We start from the raw sequence: 12500 nt of genomic DNA on the forward strand, positions 1-12500 counted from the left end.
CTCTAGGTGGTTCTAGATCCTGTCAAGGTGACTGTCAGGATTAACCATCACAGCAGTCCTGCCTGGGAGACTCAATGGCGGATGGAACTGGGCTGCTTTATGCGTGCGTGTGTGTGTGTGTGTGTGTGTGTGTGTGTGTGTGTGTGTGTGCGTGTGTGTGCGTGTGTGCGTGTGTGTGTGAGTGTGTGTGAGTGTGTGTGTGTGCGTGTGTGAGTGTGTGTTGAGTGTGTGTGTGAGTGTGTGTGTGTGTGTGTGTGTGTGGTGGGGGCTTGTCCTGCAAATGTGAGAAGGCCGGGGATTTGCACCTTGATCACTCTGAGAACTTTGCCTACTTCCTGCTTCTTCCCCTTTTCTCTCTGGACAGGTCACAAGGGACAACATCCCTGGGGACAGGAAACTCATGCCTATGGGTAGTTGTTTCTTAGGTGCCACAGAGCACAGTAGGGGAGTGGCTGTTGTAATAATTCTCTCTCATTTTATGACCTTGAACTTGTCCGAAACATTCCTTACCTCGTCTTCCCCTTCCACACTCAGCCGAGTGATGGTTGACTTCCTGCCCTAACTGGCTGCTGACCTGAGGTGGGGCCACTGTGCTTGTGTCCCATGAGGACAGCCCACCAGCCGCTGCTGTGACCTTCCTCTGAGCCCGGCTGAGATGTCAAATGAGACCGTGCTCCTCTCTGTCCCTGCCTGGGATGTGATGTCTTCGGGTAGTCACGAGGGTGTATGTGGGGGGAGCATTTATTACATAACCACCCTCCCCAGGTTGTACTCTGGGAAGGTGTCAAAGGCACCACGTCTTGACAACATCAAACCCTAGATGGGGATTTTGTTCTGTCTCAATGGGGAGCTATTAGGAATCATCAGAGGCTTATAGACTGCAGGAAAGTGGTTTTCATAGGCGTCTGGATGTGGCCTGAAGAAGGAGAGCTGAGGCAGAGGGATGGGCCAAGCTCTTGGGATGACGCAGACACTAAAGAGTAAAGCCCTGAGAAGAGAAAGGAGGACAGACACATGAATGGTTGAAGACACAGGACTCCAGTCACGCAGAGACAATAGTGTCTGCTTCCACCCTTGGGAGCTACAAAGTGTAGCCACAATCTCAGGACAGGCAGGGCCCGAGAGAGCAGTCAGAAGCCGGCAGGAGCAGGGCAGAAAGAAGAGAGGGCTGGCGTTATGCTGCCAAGTTTCGGCTGTGACAGACGAATGAATTCCAGAGGTGGATGGTGGTGACGGCTGCATGAGAAAGCACCGGATTGTCCTGAGTGCCTTAGAACTGGACACTTCAAAATGGCGAAGGGCCGGGGTGTGGCTCCCTGCAGGGAGGGTGTGCCTAGCAAGCATGGAGCCCTAGGTACCATCCTCCAAAAAAGTGGAGATTTCATGTCATGTGTATTTTGTACCACAATGTAAAAAGAGTGTCAGGCATGGGGGCTGACAGAGCTGGAGGAGCCAGGAATAGGTTGACCCCCTGGTGCCCAGCCCCTGGAGGCTGACAAACACCACCATGAGCTCCCACCCCTCCACTATCTCCTCTCTCTCCTCCTTTATCCTGTACCATGCCATGGGCCACTGACTACCCAGTCCCCTACTCTAAGCATTCAGTCAGGAGTGAAGACGTACCAGATAACGTAATTATGGCTGCCTCAGGTTCCCTCTGAAGAAGGGCACTGGGGAGACAGCTCTCAGGAGGGATACTTCAGATGCTCCTGTGTCCCTGAAGCTAGAGGAGAGAGGGAGGGAGAAAGAAGACAAAGCACACAGTCTGGGGTGCAGGATTTTGTCATGAAGAACCACAGCATAGACTCCCTCAGCTGCTGCATGAAGAAGGGCTTGCATGTCAAAGATCAAGAGAGGATGTCATATTGATTTGTCTTCGCTATCCCTGGTGCAGCCTTTCTAAAACTTGGGGAGATGCTGCTATAAATCAGGGTGGTACCACTTAGTGTCCCCACAGAGCAGATACTGGAGGACCCATTGCCAGAATGGCCAGCCCCTTCATCACAACCAGGGCAAGGGAGCATCACTGTCTTTGGAGCCGCCCTGCCAGGAGCCCTCACTTTCTGCAGCTTTCCTGATGGGTTGCCTTAGCCCTGACCCGTTAATTTCTGCTGTGCAACCTGCAGAGCTTTGTCTCCTACCACCCCCTGTAGCGGTTTAGTGGCCCCTTGAGGTTTGCACTATGGAGAAAAGGGGTGGCTAGCCAGATCGGCTCTAAGCCTATCCTACATAACAGATGGTAAAGGCTTGAGCAGGCGAGGATATCTTTAAGTTTCTGCGGCTCCCCTTTTCTTCTACATACAGACACTGCCAGTCAGTCCGGGCCCAGGTCATAAGGCAGGTAAAACAGCTGTTCTGCTTTAGGAGAGCCATGTTGGGAGCTGGGCTAGAGCTGAATCACAGCTGCCATCGCTCCCCTCCAGGATCCACACTCATCTAATCCTGGGTCAGGCTTTCCATGTAAACATGGATACGCAGAGGCTCTAAGACGACCCGGGCATTTGCCTGAGTTTTTAAGGATGCTAGATCAGAGCCTGGATGTGCCGTCTCTTTACCTTGATGGCACTTCTGCACCAGGCACTGGGCTTATCTGTGAGGACACAGAGACAACTAAACACAGGCTCCCAGGGAAGGACTTCATGGACTGATGATAGTGTGAGGGGAAGGTAGAGACAGGACTCTAGCAGCAGCATCTGTTACATTGCAGCACCTGACACTATGTGAGCCTGTGCGGGCTGTGCCCCTTCCCAAACTGCACCCTTATGTGCCTGACAGTACTCGCTCTTACAACATCCTACACGGTGAGTCCTGGCACTCTGACTCGGTCCAGGGAGTCTAAGTTTTATTTAAGGAGCTCTTCCATGACCCAAGGCAAGCACATGAAGCAGGGTCAGGGTGAGCCCTCTCACCCTTTGGTCCCCTCCAGATATCTGGAGACACTTTCTCAGAGATCTCTGGGCAGTTTTAAAGCCACCAATTCTGTCACTGATGTAGAGTACATGTGTCACTGATGATGACAGTGAACAGAGGCCTCAAGAATTTAATGATGGTCACCCTGACAATTAATATCAAAACTGACTCTCTAGCCGGGTGGGGGACTCTCCAACTGGACACCTCTTCTGCTAGGAAACAGAGGTCTGGCATTAACAGTGATAAACACAATCTCTCCAAAGCCCTGCTTTAAGACTGAGCCTGCAGTGCGATCTGTCAGTACACCAAGTTCACGTTTCCCCACTCTACCTCCTGTCCACCTCAGGCCTCAGTGTCTCACTCGGAGGAGAATCCTTTGCAAAAATCGTCCTGTGAGCCAACCAGATGAGTGTGGCTTGAAGTTGACAACTTCATGGTTCTCCGTTGTTCTTGGCTTATTTAAAGTTAATGCCTCATCCCTCTGTAATATTCACAAGGTGCTTGACATTCCAAAGGGCTTGTAAAACCCTATGAAATAGAGATTTTGAACTCAGCAGTGACCCAGAGCTGCTACCTACCGCTCTCATCTGGCTCTTTCCCCAGCAGCTCCTGCCCAAACTCCCTTTCATGTGGGTGCCTCTGTCCTGTTCTCAGATTCTGGCTTGTAGACTCCCCAGAGTCCATCTGTGCATGAGTCTTTTCCTAAAGTCTTACTGCAAAGCATCTAGAAAATGAGTCAACCAGCAGGAAAACACACACACACACACACACACACACACACCAAACAAAAACAAAAAATCCTGGGGCTCCAGGTTTCAGTGTTGTCTGGGACTCTCAAGTTGTGTCCTGATGGGCTCTGTCCCTGGGACGTATCTTCTTGTGTGACGGCTCTCAGTATGACCTAGAAGTGGCTCTAAGATAGTGTTTTCCAAGTGTTTCTAATGGAGACATGTCTCAGACATCTAATGCTGTGGCAAAAGAATTGGAGGGCTCTATCACGCCCTATTGCTGGAGACATCTCTGTGTAGCTGTGTAATTAACCCTTTGTGAAGTCCTGTAGTCCACATCCCGAGGATCTCGGTACAATCTGAAACCTTTGAGGACTGTCTTATGCTCACTTTTAATTGCTAAGACAAAATACCCAAGGCTGCGTACTTTTGAGAGTAAAAACTTTACTTAGCTCACAATTTTGGAGGTAAAATATACAAAGTAAGTCAGCCCCATCTGTTCCTCTGCAGGGAGAGATCTCTTGGGTGTATCAGCACGTGGTCACTCCAACATGGTGAGAGGGTACACCAGAAGTAGACGTCACATGGCAAGACGGTGACCCAGAAAGCAAGGGAGGGGATCCTGGCTATTTCTTTTGTCAACTTGATACGAGTTAGAGTCATCTGGGAAGAGAAACCTCGACTGAAGAAAATGCCTCCATCAAATTAGCCTGTAGGCAAGCCTGTGGGGTATTTTCTTGGCTGACGATTGATATGTCAGGTCTGCTCACTGAGAGCAGTGCCAGGTGGTCCTGGGTGGCATAAAACGAACAAGTGAGCAAGCCTGGAACAATCCAGTAAGCAGCGCTCCTCCATGGCCTCTGCTTCACTTCCTGCCTCCAGGATCCTGCCCTGACTTCCCTCAGTGATGGGGTGTGACCCGAGAGTTGTTAAGATGAACCAAACCCTTCTCCCCAAGTTGCTTTTAGTCACGGTTTTTTTTTTCGAAGTAATTGGAGCTCTTGAGAGAAGGAGCCAATCTTAATCTTTTTATAATGACTCCTTCAAGTGGCAAATAAACCATTCCGTAAGACCAGAATTAGTCCCTCCAGAGGGCAACACCTGCGTTGACCTTTCTACCTCACATACGACTCACTTCCTTTTTAAAATATATTTAGTATTTTGTTAGTTCCTTGAGAATTTCATGCAATGTATTTTGGTCGTATTCACCTCTCTACTCCTCCCTGATCTAAACCTACCTCCCTGACTGCTCCCAACTTTATGGCATCTATTTTAAAACCAATTCACTGAGTCTTATTTGTGTTTCCTACTCCCGGGTGTGAGGCCATCCACTGGAATGTGGTCTCCTACTTCTTAAGGCCCCCAGCACAGCAGCAGTGCCACACTGGAGACCAGGTTCCAACACAGAAACTCCAGGGAAGCAAACCACATCTACAGCACAGCAGACACCAAAGACTGCTGTTCTGAAGGCCGTTCAGAGGCCATGCTGGACGTCCTTGTGGGTTCCTTCTGGAAGTCATTATCTGAGTCCCTCTGGACCCTGTAATGGAGATCAGGGATCCTCATACTTCCTGGCCTTGCTTAGGACACGCCCATTAGGCTGCCGTGTGAGGGCCTTTAGCTGTTGTGTTGCACCTATACAGGCCATCCGAGCGGAAGGAAATGAGCGGGAGTGAGCACTCGTGGTCTGATCATTGCAAACGTGGGGTCTGGTTGCTGGAGGACGTCAGCCAGAGCTGAGGCTTTCTCGGAGAATGGGATAGCCCTGGTGCTCTGTGTCTGGGAAGCTCATCTGTCTTATTGCGGTGGCTGTCACTCTGCCTTCCCCTGAGGATGTGCCCATGCATGATACAGATTTACATGAATGCAACGTGCTCCCGCTCTCCACACCCCATGGTTGTTCTGGCTTTAGTTTGTTTTGAAAATCACTCCAATTGTCCTTAATTTAAAAACTTCAGGTCTTCAATGGGTGGACTGTCTTCCCTCAGTTTTCACTTTTCTCTGCTGTGGGGAGTTCCATTTGCTATTTCACAGATGATTAAGGACAGTGTGTGTGTGTGTGTGTGTCTGTGTGTGTGCATGCATGCATGAGTATGTGCCTGCGTGCGTGCTTGCTTCTTTCTTTCTTTCTTTCTTTCTTTCTTTCTTTCTTTCTCTCTTTCTCTCTTTCTCTCTTTCTCTCTCTCTTTCTTTCTTTCTTTCTTTCTTTCTTTCTTTCTCTCTTTCTTTGCATGGGAGCCTCAAGAGAACCTGGAGAGGGGTGGCAATCATCCAAGTTGCTGGGGTCCTGGAAGTACAGTGTACCCCAAACCAGGAAGCTGAACAGTTTAAATGATTGCATGTGTGGGAGTTGGAAGTTAAGATCAATGTGTCCACAGATTAAGTTCACCTGTAGACCAGGCTGGCCTTGAACTCACAGAGTATCCCTGCCTCTGAATCCTGAGTACTTAGATTAAACGTGTGTGTGACCATGCCCGGATGCTTTGGTTCTTCTGAGAACTAAATGGAAAAATAGGCCCAGGGTGTCTCCCTGACTTCAGACGGTTTTTGGGCGAGCCTTGCCCTGCAAAAGCCTCAGCCTACTCTCTGTTGAATCTGTGCACATCTGTGCAGAGGACTAGGCTGTATGCCGTCCCAGAATGGCTCCTTTCTGTAGGAACTGCAGTCACGTTCGGTAGCAGTTCATCCAGATCCCTAAACTTAGGTCAGACCTCAGCAACCCTGTAAGGACCACTTTCAAGTGAGGGCTCAAATTAACCTGCGGCATGCTCCTGGGTGACTGGGGTGCTGGGGGTTAGAACATCAAAACAGGAAACTTAAGGCAGAAAGTTGACGCATGACATGGACTGTGTGCACAGGGCTGGATCCCACTCTGCCACATTTAAGGCATCCCCCAGCTTCAGGAAGGATGGAGGGTGGAGAGGCTCAGGTAGTGGAGAGGCCTGGGACAGGGAGGCAGTCTCACGGACAGAGTATTCCCCTAAAGAAGAGTCCAGAGCCTCCTCAGGGATACCAGAGACAAGTAGAAAGCCATCTGGGCTGATTTTAGTGAGAAGCTACCTCTATAAGCTGGGCCCTGGGAGTTTGGAACAAGATACTCATCAGGGAGAAGGTACTCAAAGAGATGTGGATGCAGTGCTGGGACCTCGGTGAGATCAGGTTCATGAGAAGTTGCCAGAACTTCTCAGAGAGGTAACAGATAGGCCGGGTTTGTCATGTTATTATTTTAGTCGGGCTAAAGGACAGGAGGGTTCATGGCCCTGCTGTGCCCCTGCAGTGGAGGAACACCATAGCTGCCAGCAATCCCGAGAGCTCAAGGCCATCTCTCAGTTTCTTCGTTGATAAAATGATCACTTAAAATCCTAGCCAGAATGAGCCCACACAGATGAAAGGTCAAGTGAGGGGTGTTGGGAAGCATCCAACGGGAGGAAGCAGCCTGGAAGTGCCAGGCACAGACTGTTCCCCTGGATCGGTCACTTCTTTTGAAGCAGCTTCCGGGAGAATACAGTGAGGCTTCCATACCACGGTTCTCTCCACCATCCTACCCCATGACTCTGTGTGAAAGCTTCTACCACACAGACACCAGATCCCTAGGAGACCTGAGCTCAAACTGGGGACTCACCGGTTCCTGGTGATACGGGTTAACCCATAGCTCTCCTCTGAGAAAGGAGGGTAACATTTAAGCACAAGTTAAACTGGAGAACCTGTGTGGGGTGCTTAATGCATGGCTGTGCATTTGGTATCCGTGTCACTGCAGGGTGCGTCCTGTCAGGATTGACTGAGGTGAGGTGGGTGAGGTGCCTGCGTACAGCAGGCGTTCACTTACCCCCCCCCACCCCCCTTAAACCTTGCTGTTGCCAGCACTCGTGATTCCCACCGGGACATTAGGAAGATTGTCCAGAAAATATTTTGAACTGCCTAAGAATAAAATAGTCATCAAGTACTCGGCACGGTGTACAGACACCCATTTACTTACAGTTACTGGCAATGCCCATTGCAAACGACTAACACTTAATGAGATTGCACCGGGAAGATGGCTCAGTGGGGGAAGCACCCTCGGAACAAGCACGAGGACCTGAGTTCAAGTCCTCAGATCCCTTGGAGTGAGGGCATATACCATTGATCTCAGAGTTCCAGTGATGAGAGGCAGAGGCAGGAGAAACCCTGGAAGCCTACAGGCCAGCTAGCCTGGTGGCCCCACAGTGACAGGAGGCAAGGACAGACACCCGAGGTCATCCTCTGACTGTCACATGTGCACACTCATACACACAGGTGCAGCCGTCCGTATCAAAGAAAGATGTCACACGCCACATGTTGGCAAGTGGGTAGAGAACTAATTCAGATCAGCCACTGTTAAACGCACCCCACTATTGCGAGAGAAAAATCTGACAAGGGTCTATCTTAAAGGGTTTCCCTTTTTCTGACAGGTCACCAGTTCAGGAGACAAAGACACAGCCTCCCACAATGTCCTACAGACGAGAGCTGGAGAAATATCGAGACCTGGATGAGGATGAAATCCTGGGGGCCCTCACAGAGGAGGAGCTCAGGACACTGGAAAACGAGCTGGATGAGCTAGACCCTGATGTGAGTATCAGGAAAGCGGAACACTGGCCTGGGGTGGGGGTGGGCAGTGTACCCACACTAGGGGGAGGGGCAACATGGCCGCCATACAGGAGGAGGAGCAGGTGGGCTCTTCCCAAAGCCACCAATGTCTTTCTCCTTATATGACAGTGCATTGGAACGACGTAGCCTCCACGGGGCTATTTTTAAAATGTTGTATTACTCATGGTTCTCCAGAAAAACAGAACCAATAAGATGTGTGCGTGAGAGAGAAAGTAAATGTATATCCCACAGAGCGAGAGAGATTTAGAAACAATTGGCTCCCATGGTTTTGGAGATGACAAACCCCAAGCTCTGCACTTGGCAAGCTGAAAACCAGAAGAGCAGGTGTCGCCAATCTGGTCTAAATGCTTGTAACTCAAGCAAGGCACAAGTACAAAAGTGGGGTGGGAGTGGGGAACCAACCAGCCAACTAAGAAACAGAAACAAAACCAGTGGTCCAGTCCAGGCAGTTAGGTGGGAGGCGGTCCTAAGGAGGGTCAGCTTTTCTGTCCTATTTAGGTCTGTGACAGATGGGATGAACCTTCCCACATCGCAGAACCATCTGCCTGACTCAGTCTACAGATGCAAATGTTCGTCTCCCCCAGAAACACCCTCCACCTACAACCAGAATAACATCCGACCAAACGCCTGGCAACCCGGGGCTCAGGCAAGCTGACTCATAGAATTACCCACCACAGGTCCGCCTCTTCCTTACTTGGCACCTGTGGGTATCTTTTTCAATCCGCAGGCCATTATTAGCAAACAAAGACAACAGCGTGTCATAGCTGTACCCAACATGATGCTATGTAGAATCAACTCCTCCCTCTTCTCCAGGAGGGGAGGTAAGATCTCCAGGGATGTTTGCTCCAACACCGCTATGGAGAATTAATACTTCAATAGTACCATCAAATATCAGTACAGCTTACGCTGTGTGGTAAGACTTGGGGCGGGGCAACGATCTCTGCTGTCCACATACATGGTCAGGAGGAGATACTCATGGTAGCTATAGCCCTGTCCAGACAGATGGAGATAGCCAGTATTCCTAATCACCTACTTCCATTACCCAGACTGCCTTGCCTCAGCCCTCAGCAAGCACCTGGGCTAGCTGTGGCTCTTGGCCTGATGGCTGCCCCTAAGCTTCCTGCACCATTGTTAACAGTTCTTCTCAGGTTTCCCACCAGCTTTCAGGCAGCAGCCCTAGGAGTTACCCCAAGAATTTCCCCACCCTCCGTACCTGGTTACAGAGTAGTCGGTAGTCAGCTTCAGTCACCTTATTGATTCTGAAGCAAGAGGAACACTGGAGGCCAGGTAGCAGTGTGTTAACCTCCTGTTCAGTGGAACCTTTGTCCCTCCTGTGACAGAAGTCTTTGTTCCTTTGGAACTGAGACTTCAGGGCAAGCAGAGCAGAAGGTTCCAGGGAATGGAAGCAAAACTATTGCTAATTAATGGCTCCCTGAGAGTGATGTTGTGTGCCCCACCTTGAAACCTGTGGATCTTAGCTCTGAGGGAGACAGTACCACATGAGGTCCTTGATTCAGAGCATGTGCAGACTTCTAGGGAGCCTAGCCCCAGCCCTGCGAGCCCTGCCTCTCAGCTCGTGCTGTGACAGTGTCCTGGGGGTGGGGGTGTGGGTGGGGGGACTGCGCTGCACTGGCACAGCCTACTGTTTCTGGAAGGTAGAGAACAGGTTGGAATGAATTGTCCAAGTGAAAGAGAACATGGAGGGCCCTCGAATGTGTTTTAAGTTTCGCTTTGCAGATGGCATATTTAAGTTGTCCCTTCCATGGAGATGTCTTGCTTGGAGCTGTGAGTGGGATTAAGGGAGACATTCTCACCAGCCTCCTGGACAGGTCTCCAGGCTGTAACTCCATGGCAGGTACCCAGCACAAGTGAATGCAGAATGGTATTAAATGAATGATCTTAAAGGTGGAACCTTTATTCCCCTCTTAAAAGCAGACATCACTCAACTCTGACCACCACTTGAGTGATGTTTCGCTAACCCACGGACCGTCGCCGCTGAGGCACAATGAGCAAGGCCTCCCCAGCCTCACATGTGGTCTCTGGCTGGCTGCAGCCTTTCTCCAGGCCTCTGTGCCCCACCTATAACAAGTCAGTTACTCTCTTAAGGGCTGGTCCCTGCCCCACAGAATGACATCCATCTAAGTATGTCCTCATCTTGCTGATCACAACTGTCTCAACCAGGAGATGGTTCCTTGGTGGGGATACCCATTTTAATTGGCAAGAGGCCTTGGTGAAGGGTCTTAGGCCCCTCCTTCCCCTGCCTCCTCCATTCAGAGTAAACAGCAAATGAAAGGTTGAACTTTCCTGTTCTAACTATTCTAGACCACTGTCCTGTAGAATTACAAGAGGGAGTTCCTTTTAAGATGGGAAGAGAAGCCAAGTGGCTGCCCAAAGTTAACTTAATGCTACACACCATCACTGGAGCCTGACACGGACGCTGCCTCTGGTTAGCTCAAGGTATGCCAGGCGGGCAGAAAGATTCCATCCTAGGAACAGACGGAGCTTAGAGGGGCAGTTACTTCCTCCTGCTGGGAGGCTCCACAGACCAGTTGAGGTTGGAACCATGCCCAATTGCGTGTGGTTCCCTGCGTCAGGATTTGATTGGGGGAGGAGTCTCCATGTGGGTTCTATGGAAACTTGGATGGGTCTAGAAAAAGCAAGGGGGTATGTAATGACGTTGAGATGGCAAGGCAGTTGGGACCTCTCTTGGTGACCCGGGGAGCCTCTCAGTGGTGATTCTATATGGCTTAGTGGTTTGAGAGCTAACCCTGGGGATGTGAGCCAGAAGGAGGTGAAAGGGAGTTGGGAGCATTGCATCCTGGGAGCTCACACAGGCAGGTACTTTTCCTGAAGGGAAGGAGGGATGCTGCCCAACAGGCCCACCCTCTAGAGTGTCGATTCTGTACCATTCCCCTGGAGAAATGTGAGCATCCACCCCACCCCAGACACCTGCATGCCTGCTGTGTCTGGCCCGCTGCTCTTTTGGCATTACCCTGAGCCGCAGTGTGGGGATGAGGTCAGATGAGGCAGCTGCTGCAAATAGGGCAGGTGATGACAGGGGTCCGAATCCAGTGTCAGCCCCGGGAGGGTGGAGCCTCTCAGAACCAAGATTTTAGTTTCCAGGTACTGTGCTGAGGCACTGGCTGGGTTCCTGCTTCATCCCTAAACCAACAAAGAGCTCACAGAGTCCCCTCCTCAAAGGCCAGGCTGTGTGGCGTCAGCAGGAGTCCCCAGGGACCGCTGTAGGTATCATTCAGCCGGCCTACCTCAAAGGCAGCCGGGAAGAGGCCACTCTGTGGGTGCCCACAGGAGGGAGAAGACGCAGGGGGTTCAGATCCTGCTCAGCTTGCCTGATCACAGAACAGGGTGCCAGGAGTCAGATTGCAAGCATCCTGGAGAGAAGCATAGGCCCGGCTTGGGCACCTGAGACCCACCATTCTCAGTTACTGAGCTTTCAAAAGTGACATTGGTCAAAGGCTCCTTTCTCTTTTTCAGTTCAGGGAGAAGAAAAGAGAAACCAAAGAAGAGGGGGGTAGATAATAGAGTGGTTAGTGTCCCAGCCCACACAATTGACCCCTTCACTGAGATGGGCTCCCTCTCCTGATTTACAAGACAGTTGAGTTTTTGAAAGGCAAATGGGGCTCCCTCCATCCCAGAACATAACATTCCAGCTCCAGTTTCACTGGGCCCAGGGCCCAGCTCTGTAATCAGGACTCTGGAGAGGCCAAGGCATGCAGGCCCAGAGGAGGGGAGCCCAACAGGTGTCCAATCCCCTGTTCCAGATCGGGATCAGAGTCCAGAGAGGGAAAGGAAGCCGCCCCCAGGGCAGCTGTCCAGACAGAGCCAGAGTAGATCCTGAGACCTCAGCGCCCAGGCACCGCCCCTTGGCAGACTCTACACTCCAGCATTTATTTTTGTGTCCTGATGCTGGGGTAGCGCTTACTACGTGCACAGGCTGTTCTAAGTACTTGGAAGTCATAGCTCACTTCACTTCACCATGATCCTGGGAGGCAGGTGCTCCTACCACCCCAGCTTCACTGATGAAGAAGCTGAGAGACAAGGTAACTTCTCCAGCATCTTACAAGCGGGTGATGGCAGAGCCCAAACACCGTCCTAGAGTTTGTGCCCCAGTCAGAGGAAGTAATCCCCTCTCCGAGCTCCATCGGTTCTAAGATGTAATCTATTCTGCCGACCTGGTGTACCCAAGGTATCATGGGAGTTTGGAGGAGGGGAGCTGAG

The 12500-nt window shown here is 51.0% G+C and overlaps 1 protein-coding gene across 4 annotated transcripts in view; it reads left to right on the forward strand.

Moving 5' to 3' along the window:
* The window catches only part of Tmod1 (tropomodulin 1), a 77387-nt gene that overhangs the window by 13908 nt on the left and 50979 nt on the right, over nt 1-12500 (forward strand). For 2 of the 4 annotated variants that reach the window (NM_013044.2, XM_087660451.1), the window contains 1 exon segment: nt 8066-8222. In NM_013044.2, the coding sequence (NP_037176.2) occupies nt 8103-8222 (120 nt within the window). In that variant the 5' untranslated portion in view covers nt 8066-8102. 4 annotated transcript variants of the gene reach the window in all.

The sequence above is a fragment of the Rattus norvegicus genome, chromosome 5 (genome assembly GCF_021556685.1).
Source record: "Rattus norvegicus strain SHRSP/BbbUtx chromosome 5, alternate assembly SHRSP_T2T, whole genome shotgun sequence".
NCBI classification, from domain to species: Eukaryota; Metazoa; Chordata; class Mammalia; order Rodentia; family Muridae; genus Rattus; species Rattus norvegicus.